The 23,121-nt window shown below is 44.2% G+C and overlaps 1 protein-coding gene across 3 annotated transcripts in view; it reads right to left on the bottom strand.

Annotated features, from left to right (window-relative positions):
• Positions 1–23,121, bottom strand: part of SEC24D (SEC24 homolog D, COPII component) — a 66,372-nt gene that overhangs the window by 20,172 nt on the left and 23,079 nt on the right. For all 3 annotated transcript variants that reach the window (XM_019626272.1, XM_019626348.1, XM_019626406.1), the window contains exons 7-11: positions 15,405–15,543; positions 13,013–13,128; positions 7,215–7,339; positions 3,488–3,679; positions 2,839–2,932 (exon numbers count right to left, since the gene is read on the bottom strand). In XM_019626272.1, coding sequence (XP_019481817.1) covers positions 2,839–2,932; positions 3,488–3,679; positions 7,215–7,339; positions 13,013–13,128; positions 15,405–15,543 — 666 coding nt within the window. The remainder of the gene's footprint in view (positions 1–2,838; positions 2,933–3,487; positions 3,680–7,214; positions 7,340–13,012; positions 13,129–15,404; positions 15,544–23,121) is intronic.

The following is a 23,121-nucleotide window of genomic DNA, read 5'->3' as shown; positions in this document are numbered from 1 at the left end:
GCCTGGGGCTGGGGTTAGTGGCACACATTGGTGAGCCTGGGTCAGCTGTAAGATGTCTGGTAAATTACTGGGTTGTCGGAAAAGGCATGACGTATTTTTTTCTGTTTTTGTTGCAAAAATGCATCACGACTTTTCCGACAACCCAATATTTGCTGCTAATAAGGTACTTGGGTTTGTGGACAACTTCTTTAGAAACCAATGGATTGAATTCAAGGTTAGCCTGTCTGACTGTGTCTAAGTGACATCCTGATGCGCTCTGTGGAGTGAGTCACAGAGCTAGGGTCACAGCTGACACACGGGCCCTGTCTCATCTTTGCTGTGGCCAGTACTGAGCGGGTATTTTATTTTCATGCAAGTCGTCCACTGAAAACGACTTCTCCTAAGAGGTCCACAGCCCTGATGAGTAGGAAGGGGAGGGCAGAAGCAGCACGGCCAGGGACGTACACAGCGCATGTGCACACGCTGCGAGGAGAAAGACCTGCCGACACTGTCCAACAAAAACACATCATTCCAACAACCAAGCCAAGGAAAATTTCAGTAAGATGGATACTAACATGCTACAAATTTTGAAATTCTAGGACTAATTTTTTTCATTTCTATCATTTTTATTATTATAAAAGTACCTTTTTTGTTATTTCAATTCAAGTTGCAGAAATGGTATAAAACTTTTTGTAAAAGTCCATCTTCTCCCCAACTTTTCTTCCCTGGTGCACCCAACTGCCCTAAGAAACTAACTGTCAAAATTCTTCTGTCCATCTAGATATTCTACTTATAGAAGTACTGTAATTTTATACCACAGTAGTTAAAAGCATGGGTTGGAATCCCAGCCACTTTATTAGCTGACACTGGGCAAATTATTTAATGTCTCTAAGCCTCAGATATGACATAGGAAAAATAGTAACTACATATAATACTGTTGAGAGAATTCCATGACCCAGTTCAGGGTATTCATCATAATTAAACACACACGACTGCCTTGTTAATATTTCCTATGGAGTAAAACTCTAAAGGAAAAAAAACCAGGGTACATTAAAAAAATTAAATTCAACATTAAAAAAAAAGTAGCCATATTTATTTTTTTCCCTATGTAATGACTATTAATTTTAGATTTATAATTTCATTAATCACAAACATAAAATATTTTATTAGTAATAAAAGAAAAAGCTCCTATGACATTTCATGCTCTATATCCTTAGAAAATTTGTTTTCACCAAAACCTGATTGTGCCCACGAGTGTGTCACATAGAATAAGATGAATGACATATGTCATGCTTATTATGATAGAAAACAGGTTGAGAAAGGCTGGCCTGGAGAACCCTTACTCAAAATTCAGGTCCCATGTCCTTCGCTCTGAGAGATGTGTGATGACCCTAACAGAGCTGGTTGCCTCTACGTCCCCACCCTACTTTGTAGAGAAAACTGTTGTAGAATTAATGTCACTGTGTCACAACTCTATATGTTCTACTGTCTTGTACACATCACAGGCTCCATGAAAAAGGAAGGACCGTGATTGTTCTAGTGTGTTTCTCCAGGCTGCTTGCGGGAGGGGGGGTTTCCTCACAGATTCTTGTAGAAGGGATGTTGTGAAGCATCACCTTGAAAGCAAATGTAGGTCTACAGATAATTTAAAGATAAATTCCCCCCAACCAGTGATAGATTCGCAGTATCACCACTAACGGCTGTCACTCCAGCTTTTTGCCAAATTCTACTTATCTAGTTTTAGGGTGGAAGTAATAGCTAACTCAGAAAAGTGTTCCTTGGCCAAGTTCAAAGACAATGCCAGAAACCCCCACAAAATGAGTTATGAATGTCAGACTTGGAAAGACTATGTAGAAAAAAAGACACTAAATACAAGATGCTGTGGCCACGGAAGCACGTGCAACAGCAGGCTGTGTGCTCAAAAGTTCAAGGGCTTCTGAGAAAGCATGCCTGAGAACTTTCCAAACAGTCCCTCTTATCTTTGTGACAAATAAGCACATGTTTTGTGTTAGTTTTTGTCTACTCTCCGCTTCAAGAAGTTTATTACCGCTGATAAAATCTATAGGTTTTACTTGGCGTCTGCCTGACAGAAAGCGAAGCTGTAATTCAAACAGGGAGTCAGGCTCTAACGTGCCCACTTGGACACACAGGAAGAAGCAGTGCTCTTCGATGTTCTTCCAGTTCTTTCCTCATCCACAGACCAGGGGACGCTTCTCTGGCCTCCTGTGCACAATTCCCAGAGCTGCTGGCTCGCTGGCCGCTGCCCTGGGCTTTCCTGTGCGGTTCTCTGCCCCCCACTCACCTACTGCACCGCCTTTTTGGGGAATACAAGTAACAGACATCATGTTTTGCATTAGCCACATGTCCCCCACCACACTGTAGGAACTGTGAAGAGGGACAGTGGTCCTTCTGTTGCCTGACATGAATCTGGCATCCACCAGGCCCTGGGTAGCCCGCCTTTTGCCGCTGATAATCACAGTCCTGGCCCTTGCATGTTTGAAAACCCCAAGGAAAGACCGGGTGAAATGGGGATTTTCTCTTCATATCTGGTAGGTCTAGTACTGTGGAAATCGTTTTAAATAGATCACATAAGGTTCATATAAAAGCCAAAGGGAGGAGCTAAACTGGAAATCCTGGCAGAATCAGTCGCCCACATGCTCACAGAGCTGGAATGTAAACGCTGGGAGCGATCCGTGGTTTGGGCCATCTCCTCCTGAGATCCGTGGGCAAGTCTGGAACAGCTTCTAGCAACATGCATGCGTTAATGAAGGCAGTGTGTTCTTTCACAGATGAAACTTCCTTTGTGTGTGTGCCTGTTTCGAAATTTTATCTACTAGCAATTCAAATGCTTCGTCTCACCTTCAGAGCTTCCATGCCGGCCTGGATGACAGGAGCAAAGACAGTCTCATTTTCATTGGAGTCTGCGAACATCTCTGGAATCTGGTCCAACAAACTGTAAGAAATGCATGAGCAAAAGGTTTAAAATATTTAGCATATTTAAAAGAACCTTCAAGAAATCAATCACTTGCATTTCAAGCCTTAACACATGTGGCATTTATTTTACCCCACACCCTGAACACCTGAGGGTGAATGTCACAGGTCATTCCTCAGGGAGTCACATCCCTGCGTGATTTGGCACCAAAATGTATGGTTCAGTTGGAGCATTTAAAGAAATCACACTCTGTAGAGATTTTTTTCTATTCACTACATTTCTGGTCCCTTTCGACTATAAATTCTTGAACAATTCTTTAGTTATTTATCATTGTGATCATCCACATGCAGGAAATAACTCCCTCACGTTACATTTCCAGCAAAAGAAAGGATTAACAGGGAATTCCTTCTTTTAGATACTGGTCTACATTAAAAAGAGAACTAACATAAATGATAGTTTTATAATTCCTTTAAAACCACCTTGCTAATGGCACAACAGAATAATGTGGTGTGATTGAATCAAAACAAAAAACAGACACCTAATTTGTATGTAAATTATAAAACATGTGCCATTTACTTGTGAATCACAGACTGGGATTCTTGGTAGTTGACAAGGAAACCATCCAACAAAGGAACGAAGACCTCGCTAACATCCGTCACCACCATCATCTGGGGCTGGGCCAAATTACTCTTGACATTAAAGAAATGGAGAACTTTGTTATATGTGATGAAACCGACTCGAATCGCAGAACTCTCTTGTTGCTCTTCCCTAGGAGGAAAAAAAAAAAAAAAAGAGTTGGAGGTTCTTTCATAAATCTACAAGAGGAAGTTTCTGTCAGAAACTCAGTTAGTATACTTCTATAAAACATATGGAAGACATGTTTAAAGTTTTGTCTAAATTATTGTTTACCAGATATAAACAATAACTTCTAGGTAAAAAAACCAAATAGATATTATGAAACTATTTGCTCCTATTTCTTTGACATATTTATTTTCAACCCATAGCAAATAGTTTTTGATAAATATGCTAGGCTTACTACATTCTTTATAAACAAAACCCTCCCAGAAGCCACTGGAAAGTCAGAAGAACAAATGGAGTATCTGAAGCAAGAGAAAGAACCCTCATCACAAACAGGGCAGCTCTTATCAGGAGAGGACTTGCCCTTCCTGTGTGATTCCCTGCACATTCTAGAGAATGTCCACAGAGAATGGGCTGACTTTGAGACCTACGTACTACCTGTATATGTAAATGTACAAATACATCACATGTACGAATGGACAATGTAACTCTTACTAGGTAATAGCTAAACACTGTGATGGTCACAACAAAACAACAAAAGCAATAAAACTCCAAAACTGTAACAAAAAGTAAAATTTTTTGAGACATTCCAAGACAAGGCCTCAATCTTCCTGAAAGGAGTATAAAGGCATGAATGTTCTCATTCAAGTCTATACTAGGTGTATTCAGAGTGGTCTAGACTCTAAGTACATGTTGACCAAAGTGTGTGTGTGTGTCTCTCTCTTCCCCTCTGCGCACACACACACGCATGCACACACACACGCATGCAGTCACACACACACATGCATGCATGCACGCACACACGCACGGTCACACACGGACACACACACAGTCACACACACACACACACACACACACACACACACCTCTCACTTTCAGTGGTGGACACAGCAGAGTGGTCACGGGAAAGCCACAGAAGACACACGCCATTTTCCTTGACCCTTAGATACCAGTAAAACTGATCTGGCTTGGGGGACAACTTTTCGAAAATGAGCCTAGCTTGCTTAGTTTCTAAATCTTGCGTGAGGCATAAAGAGTTACTTGAGTACCAGAGAAGGGAAAATGGAAGTTGGCCAGCACACCACACAGTCTGAGGCCCGTTTCCCAGCAAACCATTTAGTACAAAGGTGAAAAGTGTCCAGCAGATCACGAAGGGCATTTTTTCTCTTTTAATAGTTAATTTGGTGTTAACAAGGCAAAAAGAAGACAAGAAAATGACAGACAAGAATCTGGGTTGCTTTTCCCACTGGACTCGGACACTCACAAGTGATGGGAAAGGCGCATCCCAGGACTCAGGGTTCACTGAGAATCTAAATTAACATTCTTCAAAAACATCTAATCAGAACATCTCGCATTATTGCAAAATATTAGTGCACATTTCCATGGGAACATATTTTCTTTTTAATCGGAGAAACAGAGATCTTCAAAGTTTCCTTTCAACAGTGTAACTGCCTTGTTAAATCATATCGAGAAGGAAACGAAACCTCGGCCTCTCCTTCATATTAATTCTATACAAATGTTATAAAGCACCAGGGGGTCGTACCCAACAACAGGCTTCTGTGCTTCTGCCTTTCAATTCCCAGCACTTGCCCCGGTTACTTTAATGGAATGAATCTGACACAGCAACACGAGACGTTAGTAAAAAATGACCTGGAATGTTCCAAAATCCAGCACTTTGAACATTTTAGCTACTGCAGCTTGAAATACAAGCAAAAAAGGAAAAAACCAAGAGTCTGATGTGCACAACAGGTGAGGTGCTTCAAACCTTTCTCTCCTGCTCCAGAGAAGCCAGACGGAAACGCCTGGCAACCTGGCGATTTCGAAGTTACATGGGAAAGAATGGGGCCTTCCCTTTTCAAAAGATTAGCTACAAGATGAACATGTCCTAAGACGTGAATCCGGACTTACACTGTGCTTTAAAAAGGCTATTTGGCATAGTACCTGCTTTAGCTCTAGCAGTCAGTCAAACTGATGACAGTCTTACCATGAAGATATAAGGTTATACACCTACACAGCCCAAAATAAATTTCAGGGGGGAAAAAAAACAGATTTGCTTTAAAAGGTAAAGGAAGAAAAGGTGTTTTGCTTGAATAGATACTTTTGAGACAGTTATCTGCAAAATGGCCAGGAATGACCAAAAGTTCCCTTTATTCATTCATTCATTCATTCATTCATTTTCACCTGTCTCGTGCCAGAGCCACATGTCTGCTCTAATGGGGTATGAAATGATGAGGACACGTAAGGAAAGAGTATGACTCCGAAGTGGTATCGATAGCTTGCAGCTCCACATCCCCCCTGCGCTGAAAAGGAGTGGCTGGGGGAGTGGCGAGGGAAGCAGCCCAGCTCCCAAGGTGAGAAGGGACCGCTGCCCAAAGTCCGAGCAGTTTCCTTGCATGCCAATCAAGCTGGACATTCAGACTCAGGATGGAAGCAGCCCTGGGAGGGGTCTAGGATAAAATGCATCCTACTCTGGAGAAAGTCTGTACTCTTCTAGTCGCCCCGAGAAAGAGGTATCACAAGCTAGTCACCAGCAGTCACCAGATTCCTCCCTTAGGCCCTGTCTTCGACTTGCTGCTACCTCATTCTTCATGTCAGAATTCAGTTTGAAAGCACCTCAGTGTTTTTTAAACATTCCCCACTGCTTCTCCAACCATCTTCGGGAATATTATGACTTCAGCTTCACGGGTACAAACAAAATGATTCCTACACAGTCCCTCCTCTGCTCCGCTCGCGAGGACCTGGGGAGCCCTGAGGGCTGTGGCAAGGCGCCCCTCAGCATCCCTGTCCAGAGCAGAGACTGCTGTGTTCAGGACACAGACAGCGAGGGTGGACGCTGTGGACACTGCGGACACTCAGTTTCACAGACTGTTTTCTTAAGCACGTCTTCCTCTCAGGAAGGACGGCATTTTCCCCGCTCCTGGGTCTTCTTAATGTAATAGGTGCCGTTCCCACCCTCAACAGCTAGTTCGTATACCAGAAAGCAGCCACCTTTGCTAAAACCCCCCTGCTCCTTTCCTTTCTGCAGCAGTAAGGAAAGTGATTGGCCATTAAGTCACAGATGCAGAGGCAGCCAAGCTGAAAGGGGCCAAGCAGCGCATCTGAGGGTGAGAGGGACCCTGGTGACAAAGCCACGTGTCTGCCGCGTGACAACAGTTCCGTTTCCTGGCATCCGCTAGAACTCTCTACATGCCCAGCAACTCCCAGTTTCCACTGGAAAATCAACACTTTTTAAATGAACGACGGACTCGCCGAGTCCCTCCCACCACACTGGGGGCTCCCCTTTCTCGAAAGCGGTCTGCACTGCACCGCTCTTGACCAATTTGTTTCTTCTACAGAGATGGTTTTGACGCTTTATGGATTCTAAGACCTGTGCAGCCCGATGTCTAAATAGTCACACCATGTCCTCGTTAGCAAAAGACATCAGCAGGCCATTCAGCCTGTTGTCTGGCCAATATTTAATCCAGCAGCACTGCAGAAGTCATAAAAAGAGCGGCGGTCCCCTTACTTGGGCAGGTTCTCCAGCACAGTCTGCAGTTCCTCACATATGAGCTTCACGAGTCCGTTCTTGATGTTACTGTACGAAACATCGATCATGAAGATGAAGGCGGGTGGGTTGGGAGGCTTATTCTTCTACAGGAAAGCAGACAGATCAGAGATAGAATTATAAAGCATATGCATTTCATAACCAAATTCAAACACTCAGAAACTCTTGAAGGTCATCAGAGGTTTCATTTAATATTTAGGACCTGATGTGGAATTAAATCATTGTCCAGAGCAGTCTCTGACGCTGTAAAACGATAAAAGTTGTTTCCCTCCTGGGCTCTGACCTGGGTCCCACTATTGCCTCAGACTACATCACAATATCTGGCAGCGAAGGTTCAAGTCTGGGAAGCTCCAGAGACACTGCCCCAAGGTGCCTGAGGCTGTGCGGTCTGGTGGTCGCCTGGCTCCTAACTCTCTGCCTTACAGGAAGAAACGTGTTTGCAACCCTGACAAAGTGAGCCAAAAAAAGAGTACGCACATTAAGCAGTGCTTGTTTTTGAAACTGTAGTAAAACTTCATTAACTTGAAACCAGGGCTTTCAATCTCTTCCTTAATAAGCTTTTTCAGTTTTAAAAATAGAAAATTACATACTAAAATATAATTGTATACCTTAAAAAGGTAGTGCTGTATTGTAAATGAGCTATTTCTAACATATTTATGGTAAAAATGGAATACTTGGCCTTTTCTTTGCTAAAAATAATCACTCTAACATAAAGCAGCTGCTCCACAAATGCTCCGTGGCTGCTGGTCACGTTTTGCTGGCGTCCACACAGGTCTTAGGAAGTGACTCTTCAGTTGGGTCTTACACAATATTTAGAAAAGACAGCCACAGGCAAACAACTTAAGTGACTCACACGAGAGAATAAAGACTAATTTAATTTCAACTTTATAATAAATGACAAAAAGGTTGAAAATAAAATTGTTTTAATTGTTATAACTGTAAAATTAGGTGATAATATTTCCAAGTCACTGTACTGACTCGTTCTATAACCACTACAAAGCTAGATATAGCATTCTTCTAATAAAAGTCCTTCATTTGAAATAAGAAAAAAAAATTACAGGACTTAAAATCATCAACCTGAAAACTCTAATGCTTTGCCATATCCAAAATCTGACCCAACAACCAAATGAAAGAACTCTACTGCGGTTTATGTGAGCAATCTTTATTGCAAATTCCTAATTCCCACCTAATCTAATTTGTAACATAGACTTACCATGATTTGTATCAAATGAAAATAACCATCGTTTCCATGAATTAAACTACAGCCTCCTCGTGACCAACCCAGACGTGCCTTACCATTGTGTGTGCTCTCAGCATTTCCAGTCCCCCCGACTGTTTTCCTGTCTCCAACCTATACATCCCTACAGAAAGTGTCGCTGTGGCTCCTGTGCTCTGTGTGCAAAACGCACCCGCCGTTCCTCTCAATGACCGTGTCCCCACATCTCTTTCTCTGTCAATAACATCACCACACGCCAAGTCAGAGGCCTCAAACACGATCGATTCCTTCTTCCGACCACTGAGCCCCACTGGTTTATCCTTTCAGAACGCTTCCTTCGTATGGTTTCATCCATCCGGAACTTTGTCCTCTTGCACCTAGAAACTGTACCGGCTTCATCACTGGCTTCCTTCACCCCATTCAATCCAGCTTGCTTCCTCCGGCCAAACTGAACGCGCACGACGCTGTGTGAGCCTGGTTTTCAACGTGTCGACACGTTACTGAGACTGCCGTCTGAAAGACCACAGACCCCGGACTGCAAACTACAGGGCCTTGAGTAAAAGCCAGCTCTCATCCTAAATCTCTCTCACCCTGCAGTCTCAGGCATGCGGACCACCCTCCCTTTCTTGGCTGTCAAGGCACTGCGGTGTCAATGTCTCCGCAGCTTCCCTGACTTCCGCTTCGTTTCTCATTTCCTTACCTTCCTCTAAAGAACACCCTCTTCTCTCTTCTTACCGTAAGCTCCATCACAGAAATCTCGTTCACTTATTCAGTTGTAACAGGCAAACCCTCAAATTCTCGCTCATCATGACCAGCATCTAATTAACCAAAGCACACCTCCACATGCAGGCCCTGCCAGCACCTTACACTCACCTTGTGAGAAGCTAAAACCACACTCTCCCGCTGCACTGCTCTTTTCTGGAAGGAACTTACAGAAGACAGGATCCTCTCAGATACCCTGGCCATCCACTGCTGGGTCACCTTGAAGCCTCTGTGGCTTCTCTAGTCCCAGTACCCCAACTCAGACCCTGCTTTTCTCTCTTTTTAAGTTATCTCTAATTGTAGTAAAATGCACATGATGTAAAATGTACCATCTTAACCATATCTAAGTGACAGTTCAGTGGTGGTAAATACATGCACATCACTGAACAGCCATCACCACCATCCATTTCTAGAACCCTTTTATCTTGCAAAGCTAAAACTCTGTCCCTGAAACAATGCCTTACCATCCCCCACACACACCCAGTCCCTGGTAACCAGCATTCTACATTTCTATAGTCTGTCTCTATGAAGCTGACTAGTCTAGGTGCTTCATATAAGTAGAATCATACAGTATCTGTCTTTTCTGTGGCTTAGTTCCCTTCGCACAACATCCTTAACATCCGCCCCTGTTGTGCCATGTGTCAGAATGCCCTTCTTTTCCAAGGCTGAATAACTCCACTTTTGCACACACCACATTTGCTTGTCCGTCATCCATCGCTGGACACCTGGGCTGCTGCCACCTGTTGGCCACTGCGAATACTGCTGCCATGAACAAGGTGTGCAAACCTCTCTGAGGCCCTGCTTTCATTACTGTGGGATATATGCCCAGAAGTGGAATTGCTGGGTCACATGGCCATTCTATTTTCTGTCTTTTGAGGACCTGCTATGTAACCATCATTTTCTCTTGCTTGGGCTGCGTGAGCTTGTGATGCCGCCCCGCTCCAGTCTCTGCTCTCACTGTGAAGACTGCTGTCGGAATCACCGTCCAGACCCCAGTGCTACTGCCTCTGATGGCAGGAGCTTCGCTCAGCACAGAGACCAGACAGGGCAGAGTGCTCAGAGCCGTTACAGACTGCGTGAGGGAGCCGCCATGGGGATGGGAACAAGCCTGCCTTACCCTGAACTGGGCTCATGGCTCACTGAATGAACAGACGCTTCAGTGGGCTGGCATTCAACACCCCATAATACTCATCTAACAGACATGTCAAAGCCGAAGAGATCAGAGTCCTGGTAGAGAACAGGGGTTCTGTGGCCATACAGACACGGTTTCCCTTCTGGCTCCATCACTCTGTGTATGGGACCTGATGTCGGGGCTTAAGCTCTCTTGGCCTCAGCGTCCCCATATAAGGGTGGCGCTCACCACGTGGGCTCACTGTGAGAACTAACCGATACAACGCACAGGAAGCATTGAGTGCAGAGTAGCACACATAGTTAATGTGACATAAATGTTCACTTTAATATCTAAAGTTGCTATTAAGATAAACCGAAATGAATAGAGAGAAATGTGACTTTTTTAATTCTTCACGTTTGTATGGTATTAAAAAATACACGTACAAATTAAATAAGGTCTTTTTCATCATCTAAATCCCCAAGGCCGCTATTATTATATTTTATTTACATTTTAAATTATAATTAAATTTGAAGATATTTACAGCATCTTTTATTATGAACCTCACTTGGAATAACTAAAGGAAGATTAAGCTTACAAAAACCTCTTCAACATGTACAAATTTTATTTGGTTCCTTGCCTGCTGGGTGAGATTTCCCATCAATTAGACATCTGGAACATTTCCAGATAGCAGAATTTGAAGATACTGAGACTTTTGTTCCCAGAAATAGATCTGACTCTGTGCCTGAGTTTCCACTAAAGAAACATAACATCAAGATAATACAGGCTTTTGGCAGGGAACCGGGGACGCAGCAGTTAGCTGTGCAACGGCTGCAAAGACGACAGGATGCGTTTCCATCCCCAGTTACGATGCTTTATTACAATTAGAATGTTTATGTTCTCCCTAATCATTCTTCTCCGGTCAATAGCAGTAAAGAACAAACTGTCCCAAAGTAATCAGTGCTGAGGACATGCTTTTTCCCTGAAATAAAGCATTTGTACCAAAAATGTTTCCCAAACTATGTTCAAGTGTTATAACGTTTTAAACTAATAAAGCATTAACCTTTAATAACTAGTTCTATGTACTGTAGTAAAAAAATCATACAAAACACTACAATAAATGCAAAATTATGTTAATTGAAAAAAATCAAACCAACTGAGAAAACTTCTAGTTAAGAAAAATGTTCTTCGTAATTTATACCCAGTAGATGGACTGGTCCCCTAGCGAACATCTATGAAAGAACTCTGGGTCAGAGGCCGTTTTCTGAGAGCTGGGAACCAGCAGGCATTCATTTTTGGAAGGGAAAGTAAATAAATAGGTCAGAATGACTCTGCTTCTTCAAGTCTACACATGGTACTTCTGACATAAGCTGACACCTGAACTGATCCCCAAGATGATCTCTTCAAATCAATAAAGAATGTTAAAGCCCTGCAAGGTACCCATGATGATGTCACCATCACCATGACACTGGAAAAGGGAAACAGCCCTTCCTGGGAGTAGTCACAGACCTGAGACTCACTCATTCGCTCTTTCATTCATTCACTCCACATACACTGATCACCTGCACCCCCTTTGCCAGACACTGTGGTAGATGCCATGAAGTTAGCTAGGACAGATGCCTGTCCCCTAGAAAAGCAGAATCTATGACGGGGGAAAACGTAAGAGAAGATTAAAATCCATGGGGACAACTGTGAAAGCAGATATATGAACATTTTACAAAATTTTTATGAGAAAAAAAAGATTTAGTAAATAACTACCATAGTGAAGTCAGAGAAAGGTGTGCATGCGCACACATGCACACACACATGCACGCACATGCACGCACACATGCACGCACACGCACACACATGCGCGCGCACACACACATGCGCGCACACACGTGCGCACACACACACACACACACACATTCACGCACAATAAGAAAACCCCAGCCAGGGGTTAGACAGCAAGCCAGTCTGCCCGGAGGAGCCTGTCGGGCTGGAACAGGAGGATGCCCTCCCATAGACTCATGGAGCCTCGAAGGGAGAGGGGAGCTCAGAGTAGGAAAGAGTTTCATACAAATGAGCAGAGAGCAGAGGTGGGCATCTGGGGTCCGACAGTTAATGATCCTGTAAGGAAACTTAAAGTTTTGAATTTCCTATTTTCGATGAAGGTAGTGGGGGGAGTCTCATGGCTACGTCTTAAAGCACAGGACACCCGGGGCCAGGATCCCGGCTGCTGAGATCGTCGCAGGGAGATCCCGGGAGCCTTCAGCCACTACGTGGCATCACGAGTGGAGAAGGGAGGTACAGAACTATGCCAGTAGTCCTACTGACCACCTTGGTTGACCTCTGGCCTGAGAAGAGAATTTGTTCTGAGATGACCAACAAAACGGCAGAAGCAGCCCTAAGAGCCCAGCGTGGTCAATACGGCAGGAAACGCAAATTAAATTATCGTTTCCTATTTCTGGCACCACTTTTTAGTTTCCAAACATGATCACTGCAGTGGATGGTTTGGCTGTCTCATCATGCCAACAGCCCAAAAGGCTTATCTGTGTCTTAGGCATTAATACATCCCCACGGTACCACCAACACTTGCTGTTAGGGAATCAAGAGCCAGTTCTTTCCAGATTAAAGTTACTCCTTTGTATCTGACATCAGTGTGCAAACACTTGAAGTCCTGGGAACACTTACTCTGCAGTAATCCAAAGTAGCGACGTATTCGTAAGATCCTAGCGACAGCTCCGGCTTCTCATAGTAGTCCAGTCTCCTTCCAACGTGGTCCAGATGTTGGAAATAGAACGGTGGGACTAATAAAAACAAAACAGGAAAGGAAATCTTTTGTTTTCATAACCCAGACAATTTAATAAGTTCTCAAAATTTATTGTGGGAGGAAAGGAGTATGAGGAAAAAAACGTATTTTAAAGCTGGAATATAGTATATTCTAAATATCCAGTATTTAAAAAGCATGTCTTGGAAAGAACAAGTGTCTTCTTGACCCTTCCACAAGTTACTGATGACAAAGAACATTTATGATTTGGACCACTATGGAGAAGTGGGACAAAAAGTACTGGTGTTCTTAAGCTGCCACAACCAAAATTGAATTGTCCCAATTTAATTACCTCTTTTAAAATGAATTCTAGCTTCTAACTATTATATTTCCATTTTCAATACAACTAACAGAAATATACATCGGTTATTTGGACTCTTCTATTATCTGCATTATTTATGATCCTTTAATTAAGAGCTATCTTCAGCCCTGGGGAGTTTGCACGGCGTTCCAAATGTTTGGGCTTCAGAGTGGAGAGAATTACTGTATTAGGGAAAGACTACACCACTGAGAGCTCAGCTGAGGAACTCTTAATTTGATGCAAATGTCTCAGAAGGTTAGTTCTGGCAAAGACCGGGAAGCCACCCAACAGCACAGGAACGCCCATGAGTCACACACTGCACACTTGCACAAATATGGCTTGGCATCTGTAAGAATGCATCCCGGGCCTTGAGAGTAAGAGAGCTGACTACTGAGCCACTGACAACGGGAGGACTGAGAATAACCAGCGATGCTCCAGTTTTAGGCATTTTATAAAGAACAACGTTTTCATTTGTGAAGCCACGGACATAGTGCCTTTTGTTTTAAAACCAGCAACTCAATACTCCTTATCTTCAGCTGCTGGGCTCTACCTCCAGCAGACCTCTGCCTTCTGTAACCCTCAGTGGAGAACGCAAGCGTCACCGTGAACCTAAGGCAGTCTGCCTTCCTTGCAGAGAAACAGATCTGAGCCCAGTGTGAACAACCCTCCTGGGAAATGGACATGACACCTGCTAAGCGTGGGTGCCCGACAGAGGGACTTTGCTGTTAGAGAAACAGGAGCTCTGAGCGGTTTCTCTGAGCTGCACTTCAGGTGTTTGAAAATCTTGGATGTTCTAAGTTGGACAGATCTTGGATCAATTTCTAATCACCTTCCTTAAGGAAGTTGAGGGCTTGAGTGAAGACACTGAGAAGCGGGTGACCCTGGTGGGGACATTTATCGAAATGCTTCTGGGGAGTTCTCTGCCTCCTCCTGACCTTTCTCCCCCACACTAAAGCACAGGGAAGCGAACTGTCACGGGGTCCTGAAATCCAGGTCCCAGGACTGTGGAGCCATGGATTTGGCTGCGGATTTTGTCCAGGATGAGAGAAGGAGCAAGACCTTAGAAAGAGCGGCAGTGGTGGGGAGCCAGCAGGCCCAGGACCCATAGTACATCCTGTACGTACTGAACAGATGCCACAGTTGCAGCAGGGAGACGGAAAACTCATGCTCTCAAAGTCATCACAGGGTTCTAGAAAAACTCTGTAAACGTCAATGAACGTGGGAATGTTCTCAGCCTGAGCACGTGCTTTGACTCCAAAGAATTAAAAACACAGACATGTTATAAATATAACAAATAGAAGTGCTTTTCACAAACTTTCAGAGCTTTCCAACATCGGTGAATTCACACTGGAATGGAGTTGAAAATATAGTGAACCTGGGGAAGTTCCTTATATTACTGTTTTATATTGGAGAGGAAATCTAATGTACATGTTAACATCCTTGGTTTTACCTCAGCTTTTCCTCAATATTGATGAGCTCGCATTTAAGAATAACTCAGAGGAATGAGGAAAGAGGAAAGGTCTCTCAAGTTTATCATCTGTGAACACAGATGAACACAGATAAACACAGATAAAAGGAGGTTCTTCTTTGGAATTTCCCTGGAAAGAAACCCGCCGGAAAATGCTCCTTTTGCAACATCCAAGCTCCTCTGAGCAATATAAATGCATGAGCCCCAAATGGAAGTTGCTATGTTTCTTAGAAAACTCAAAAGTAGAGAATTGCATTTCCCCAATTTATTTTCACAAAAGCTCAGTAGGAGGCAAAATGAAATTTTACCTCATGTTTCCGGATGAGAAGCCTGAGAGGTTTTTCCCCTCTTGTCGCCCCTCTGAATTATTCTGGAATGTGAAGTCATCAGTGCTGAGGAAAAGCTCACCATGTTTTCCTCAGCGAGGCAGTGTCCAGAGTTCCACTTACTAAGGAGCTTCCGCAGGCAGCCTCGCGGCAGCACTCACCATCATTGACGCAGCTGCAGAACCCGCACTGGTACCGCCTTCCTCCCTCCATGAACTGCATGAACGGGCACATGTACGCTTTGCACCTGTTGCATCTGACGGGCCCGGTCTCTCCATGATTCACCAAGTACAGGGGTGTCTGCGGGAGCAAGCGGAGTGAGAGAGAGCTGGGTGCCAGATTGCTAGGGACTGCAGAATTCCATGGGGTAATCCGGAAAGTCTTCTAAGGCACACTAAGGGCCTCTTAATGCTCAGCGTTCACCTGGAGAGTAAGGGTGCCTCTCCTGATACCTCAGGGGTTCAAGGCAACACCCAACAAAGATGAATTTAAATTGGTATCTTACTTCTAAGCATATATGTGTATCCATGTCCATGTGTATGTGTGTATTTATTGGGTTGTCGGAAAAGTCATGACGTATTTTGTCTATGTTTTTCAAAGGTCATTTATTTATATAAAGAACAAAGATCAATCAATGATATATTGCCCGTTTTGTTTGATAACCTTTTGCCATCTTTCAGTGAGCTTCATAATTCCTCATGCATAGAAGGACCTGTCTTTATTTGCGAAAAACTGAACAAGGTGCTGATTTACAGCCTCATCTGAATTGAATTTTATACCACGCAAGGAGTTTTGAAGAAAGCGAGACAAGTGGAAGTCTGACGGCGCAAGGTCAGGCGAGGATGGTGGGTGTGGCAACACATCCCATCCAAGCTCCGATATTTTTGACGGGTGATCAGACTTGTGTGTGGTCTCACATTGTTGCGATGTAACACAACTCCTTTACAATTAACAAGCTCTGGACGTTTCTGGATGATGGATTTGTTCAAACTGTCCAAATGCCAGCAGTACACATTTGAATTGATTGTCTGGTTCCCTGGTAGGAGCTCGAAAAACACGACACCTCTAAAATCCCACCACACTGAGAGCATAACCTTCCTCTGATGAATGTCTGCTTTTGATGTTGTTTGAGGCGAATCATTGTCACCATAAACTTTATGCAAGTTTTCACAAGCTTGACACATGTTCTTCCCTGTATAGAAGTAAAATATGGCTAAAATGCACAGTTTGGTCTTCCATCTTCAACTTGTAAAATCTCCAGAACTCAACCAAATCACTCAATTTTTTTTTTAGAATGAAGCTATAACTGTCAGCTGTCAAATGTCATAGCAATAACATAGATGTGAATGACTCTACTACTTCCAAAACTGAACTAGTGCCATCTGTCGCAAACATGCATCATGACTTTTCCGACAACCCAATACCTACATGTACAGGAAGACAGATGATCTGAATATGTAATAAAGCTCATGTTGAAAAGGTGCCAAACACCTTGTATCACATGGTTTGCTAAGGTTGTTCAGTGACCGTAAATAAGGAAGTGAACTGGTTCTGATTTTAGAAGCTCTAGTTTGTATACCCCTTTAGATAGTTCCATCAAAGTATAAAAAGTGTTTCTTTCAAAACGCGGCTACCTGAAGGAGTGTGCAGTGATGTTCACTCACTTAGGCAGGGCTGCCCTGCCTGCTCGTCACATGACAAAATGTTTTGCAAAGTCCTCTCAGTGTGGCTGGCTGCTCATGCTTTGCCAGAACCGAGAAAATAAATATTTCAACTGCTTCTTCCTCATAAACATGCACGAAACCATTACATGTCTTATTTACAGCTTAAAGTGGAAAAGCTCAGCATGAGAAGCCTGCCGTGTTTCTCAGCCCCGCGGGCTTTGAGACTAAAACCATGAAGACTCCTCTTGTTTTTATAAAGTTCCTTAAAGATAACATTTCTAGAAAAGTTTGAGAATTACAGGGTTTGGCACTTTGGCTAAATTTTTCTTTAAAGAATAAGAGGTAAATAAAGCAGACTGCTTCTTAGTGGAGAGGGAGGAAGGTGGCGATGAGGCAAGCCAGAAGGCCATTTTCTGCGCATCTTAGGACACCAAGATGTACTGTTTGCCCCAGCCCAGATGTTCAGTGTGAAAAGTTATATACTGCTGAGATTTCAGAAATGAGTTGTGAGGTCTCAGAGCAGGAAAACAAAACAAAACAACAAAGACAGGTTTAGTATATATAATACATAAAAGAATCAGGGATAGAATTCAAAAACAAATTCAGAATCACCCCCCACTGCCTCTGCACTGCCCTGTCTCACACCTCTGGCCTCCAGGAGGGCAGAAATGCCTTGGACTTCCTCGTATATGGTACCTTCTGGTCCCCGCATGGGCAGGGCTCTGGTGCCCCACTGGTGGGGTTGTGATGAGGAATAAATAAAAACCCACATGCAGTACAGAGCATGATGCCTGGAACAAATTATTGGGTAAATGGTAACTGTTGCCATCCCTCTATACAGAACAACCCTTCCTCTCTTAAAACCACTGGGCTCAGGAGAGACTGTATTTAATAGGAGGGTTATAGTTCGAGAAGTCTGAGATAGGCTTGAATTTCCAAGGCATTTACTTATATAACTTTAAATTAGCTAACTTGTTACTGTAAAGTGTTATTGTAAAAACGACCTAGAAGGGAAAGAATCTACCTTGCAGGAGATTTTTTTTATATGATCTAGGAATTTTCTTTAAATATACATATTCGAATATTGATATATAGAACATTTTCCTATACAAGCTTTTTGTTGGAAATCCATGAAATGACAAACGTGTGTCCTCTTTAGCAGGTAACGAGAAGAAAATAATCTGAGGGGATGAGAGGGAAGCAGACAAAAGAATGCAGGTACAACAAGAGGCTCAGGACAACGGATGGAGACTTAGAGCAGGAAGTCCGAGCCAATGAGAAATGATACGGCGCTGTTTCTGGGTCACATCCAATAACCAGTTATGCCTCTGATGGCTGTCTGTCCTACAACTTCAACCTCGGAGATCAAGAGATGCTTTCAACAGTTCACCTGGGGAGAAAGTCGACAATTGGCAAGGACTCCAGTCAAGTCTACTTTTCCCAGAGTTCAAAGACAATCATCAATGCCCTGAGAGACTTCAGGAACAAAACTCGATGCAATTATCTGCTAGACAAAGCAGAGACACCGCAAAGAAATTAACCTTATTTTTACAGATATGGTTTACTCAAAGGCAGGCCCAGCCTAAAGTGACTGTGAAATTGTCAGCAACGAACCCCTCATGTTCTAATCCTGGCAGATTCAAACCTGCAGAACTGAAAACGAAAGTCTAGCAAGAAACTGGAGTCCACCAATGACTGCTGAGGCTGTTCAGCACGCTCACGTTTTTTTCTATCTTCACTCTTTTGGAAATAGGATGATGGATAGGTAAGGAAGGTCTTCAGACAATTGGGGTGACAGCAAAGAATGTTAAAAGCTTTTTAACTGTTTACATTTTCTTCTAGGCCGGCAGACAAGGGTAAAATTACACCATCTAGTTTCACCTCTCAGGCCCTGCTGAAAACCCTTAGAGGGTTTCCTCTCTCTCTCCAGGTGTCTGTCCCACAGTTGTGTGTGCATGAGCTCAGACACAGCTGAGCTTGCTTTTCTTCTCATTTCAACTTGCATGTAGACGGTTTGTCAAAAAAAAAATCTAATTACTTCCCCAAAACTTCCCCCACGAAAGCTGTTGTTTTTCTTTATAATTTTGCTTCTCAGTGTGCTTTAATCTTCGGCCTCCAGTGTTGTCCTGTCTGCTCCTTCTTTTCTGTTATTCTCTGAAATGGGAAAAGGGAAGGAATGGAGACACTGCTCCAAACGTCCTCGGGCGGCATGAGCTCACACAGCGTGAAAGTGACGGGAAAGCTGAGGAAGGAGGGACGACAGTGATGAGGCGTCTGCTCGTATTTTTAGATTTCCAGGTATGCGCCAAATACAATCCTGGCACTGATTTTAATTAAGATGCTTTAATTGAATAAAATGGTTCCTTTTTGTACACGCAAAACACCCTGCATAGTCCACAAGCAAGGATATAATTCACAGAGAAATTGGGTTCAGTGTGAAGATGAAATGAGTGGTTTAAAAACAAAACAAGAAAGAACACTTTTGGTTATTTTTCCACGTGAAGGGGTAGACAACAGGCCGGGCTGTGTCAGGCAGGGGCTCTTTGGCACCACTATCACAGTTTGTAAAGTTTTCTTATTTTAATACGTTATCAGTTTTCTGAGTCTTCCTGCCATTCTCTTGGGTAACTTTTAACATTTGTACAGTCAGCTCTGGGTCTACTGTCTAGTGGGTAGAAAGACATTAAACAAACCAGCACGCAAAGATGCAGTTAAAAGCTAAAGGTAGGAGTAGAAAGAATACTTGGGAAATCATCATTAATAAAAGTTCTCTTAAACTTAAAAGGCAATGTTAAACTAGTCACAGATGGTATTTCCAAAGCAAAAGTAAATGCTCAAAGAAAATGAAGCACGACCTAAGGAGATCCGGCATGAGGAGTTGTATAGTCTGTAACCTATGCAGTTCTGTTTTGGCAACTATATAACTAAGCAAAGTCTGAATATATGAGCCTCGCTACATAGTCTCTGTTTTAGAAAAGTGATGAATAACAGACGGCAACTACAATAAGTATTAAAAGCTGATCATATCAGACATGGACAGCTGAAGAACACATTAACACAGGTCCGGTAGGTGGCGCTGTGCAACTAAAAATTAAAACTATACCATTGCTTCGTAAGTAATAAAATATTGAATTATGCCACATTCATTTTATGTAACTCTAATCATATTTAACTGACCTTAATGTCAGCTATTACCATCACAAAATTAAGAAACCTATACTTTTCTTGAAAAAAACTTTTATAGTGGTTAAAAAATAGGCTGGGTGAAATAAAATGAGATGAAACAATATATAATACAGGCTATTTTAAGCATAAATTGTATAGAAATTACCGAATGTGGCAAATGCATGAAAACAGGGGGCTTGTGGGAAGGCTGCCCCGGGGTATGGCTGGTGACAACCTCCGCCGGCCTCAGAAGGGAAGGGCCTGAGGAAGCCAGCGCTCCGCTGCCAGGTCCTGCTCTGCACTCACGTTCAAGTGCGAACTCACACAGCAGAGGCGCTCGGTGGTCCAGTGATGGAGAAGTGGTGTCCTAAGGCTAACGCCCACCTTCCCGTTGGAACACCGGGCATTGGCAGCGGTGCGGAGGGACAGAGGGCCAGGTCTGAGGTGCAGGCACAGCCTGGCTTAGGACGGAAACCCTTCATGTCCAGGATGTCACTGGGTGAAAGCTGTGTGCGCAACCCTTTCTTCTCGAGGACCATCTATCTGCCCCAATACCATCTCCTTACTTGCCAGCCCCAGAGTTGACCTAAGTTGCAAAACATGCGCGCACACACTCACTTTGACGTCACATCGACCTTCCCCCATCTCCTCAGCCTGGCTGACTATTCAAAATTGTTCATATTTCCCATTTTCAGCATATACCCCTCTTCCCTTTTCCCCTCATCAGAAGTCTCGGGTAGTAAAAGCGTTCTGCAACTACACGTTCGGCCCCACAGGACCGATAGTCCCCCACTTTACTGAGCCCCAGGAAACATCTCGGCTCAATCAGAATTGGTAGCGGGAGAGGAAATTTTGTCTACTATGGCTTCCAAATCAGGTCAGAGTTACAGCAAGATCACGTGCCAAACTGTGACACGGTCCTCCAGCCGGCAAAGGACCCTGTTCAACATCGGGTTAACCCCCAGGACATGACGGCACCGTCAGGCCCCCGCAGCCATGGCCTCCCGCTGCCGAGCGCAGTCCCGGCCCACAGCCACCTCTGCGGCCCGAGGCCTGCTCACTGTGTGGGTCGGTCTCAGGAGGAGGTCAGTGGGTAATGTGGATTAATTGGGGGATATAAGTGGAAGCAGGGATGTGGTATGTGGAGATAATCCACAACCTGTGCTGAACCACTCCCCTTTAAAAATGTCAGACATTCGGACTGCGAGGCCTGCTGGGGCCGCGCGGAGTCAGATTCCCAGAGGATCGTGCCCGGGTCGCCGAGGAAGAGGGGTCCCCAGCGCACTTGTTCGACATTTCCACAGGAGAGGGCCCGGCAGCAGCCTGTGTGCTTCCTATTTTTAGCTTTGCCGTGTGTGCCACCCGTCAGCCTAGACGCACAGCAAACGTAAGGGTAATAGGCTGCTTACTGTACCAAGTCTTCTAAACAGCAGTGCTATTTCGTTAGACTTTTTGAAATAACAAGTGTGGCCTGAAAGAATACAATTTTCTGAATACCTTTTAAAATTCATGTTATGCATCTTCTAAAAAGAAAAAGGGCCTAACAATAAAACACTCAATGTACTGCATTAATTCTAAAAATATATGTATACTTTTCAAGAATGTTTTTCGTTGGCCCTTGTAAACCTAAAACTGTGTTTTCACATTTCCAGAAAAATTAACCTCTTGCTAGTGTGTGTGGCACTTGAGAAATTATCTTCAATTTTTTTTCTCTTCAAAACTACCATTAGTCTATTTCTTCTTGTTATAACTGTATCTACAGAACATCTCTTTAATTTGGAAATTAGTCTTTTTTGGTTTGGGGATGCTTATTTTTGTCTATCCAACATTGAAAAATCCTGAAAGTTTTTACTAATTCCGCCTTATAATACATGTGAGACCTTAACCATGACCTGTATGATTTGCAGTTTACAATGCTTTCCTTACACAAAATCTCAGTTTGACGTGGGGATGCTCACAACGCTGGGACTGGAAAATCCCATCCATGTGCTCAGAAGGGAGTGGCAGGTCGGTGCCCAGAGGGGACTTGTCCCTCAGCTGCAGAGCTGTGCCCTGAGCTCTCCTTCCCTAGTCCCAGCGATTTCCCTTGTCGGCTTGCGGACTGCTCCTGGGGAAAAGCACCGAGTCGGAACAAGCTGCCAGGGTCCGCGGGCCAGGGCTGCATCATGGCCTCAGCTCTCCTGGAACCAGCCACTAAGTGTCTCTACAGGAGCTGCTTTCTATCTGGTCAGTCTCGCTCCATCCTTCCACCTCCCTCCCCAGGTAATTCTGCCTCGTTGTTCACACAGAACATAAAACTCCTGAGCTCCCCGCGCCCACCGACTCTCCCATTCCCCTCCCTCTCCTGCTACAGTACAGGGGTACCACTCTCTCTCCCCAACTGCTTCCAGGCGACTGGGTCTAAAGTGGGGCGGGGTCTCAGTCTGGCCCCGAGGACGGGCGTGGGCACTTCAGCTGTGTGTCCCTACACAATCCTGCACCCCGCAGCAGCCATCGCAGCGCTTCACTTTTCGGGGCACCACTAACTTCTGGGGTCCATGCGCTGCAGGTCTAACTTTGGCTGCTGAGTCTCCTATCGCACAGTGCCCGAGAGAGTGGGCAGTCAGCAGTGCTCGAATGAACGCACTAAGCGTCTACCGGGTACCCACAATTTACGGCCACGAGCCCAGGGCAGTTCGTTGGGTGCGAAAGCAAAAGGCACAGCTAAAGGGAGAAATCGCTTGTGATGGGGGGTAAATAAAGGAAGCGCTGGGTCGCTGTGAGGAGGTGCCTCTCCACTGACTGATGGAGAGAGACAGGCAGTTTCAGTGGGAACAGCATGACACAGGAGGAAAAGCTTGGGGTGTGATGGTGGCTAGTAGGCAAGGGGCCTCGTCTAGCTGAGAAAAGAGAAAAAAGAGGGGGGAGTGATCTGTCAGAGCCTTCAAAGCCAGGTAGGGCAGTAGGTCCAGATTGGCCAGGTCGGTCGGTAGGTCCGTTGGTCGGTCTCTCTCTCTCTCTCTCTCTCTCTCTCTCTCTCTCTCTCTCTCTCTCTCTCCCTCCCTCCCTC

This window comes from Hipposideros armiger, unplaced genomic scaffold (genome assembly GCF_001890085.2).
Source record: "Hipposideros armiger isolate ML-2016 unplaced genomic scaffold, ASM189008v1 scaffold_1, whole genome shotgun sequence".
In the NCBI taxonomy this organism is placed as follows: domain Eukaryota; kingdom Metazoa; phylum Chordata; class Mammalia; order Chiroptera; family Hipposideridae; genus Hipposideros; species Hipposideros armiger.
This window is presented reverse-complemented; position numbering and strand designations above follow the sequence as displayed.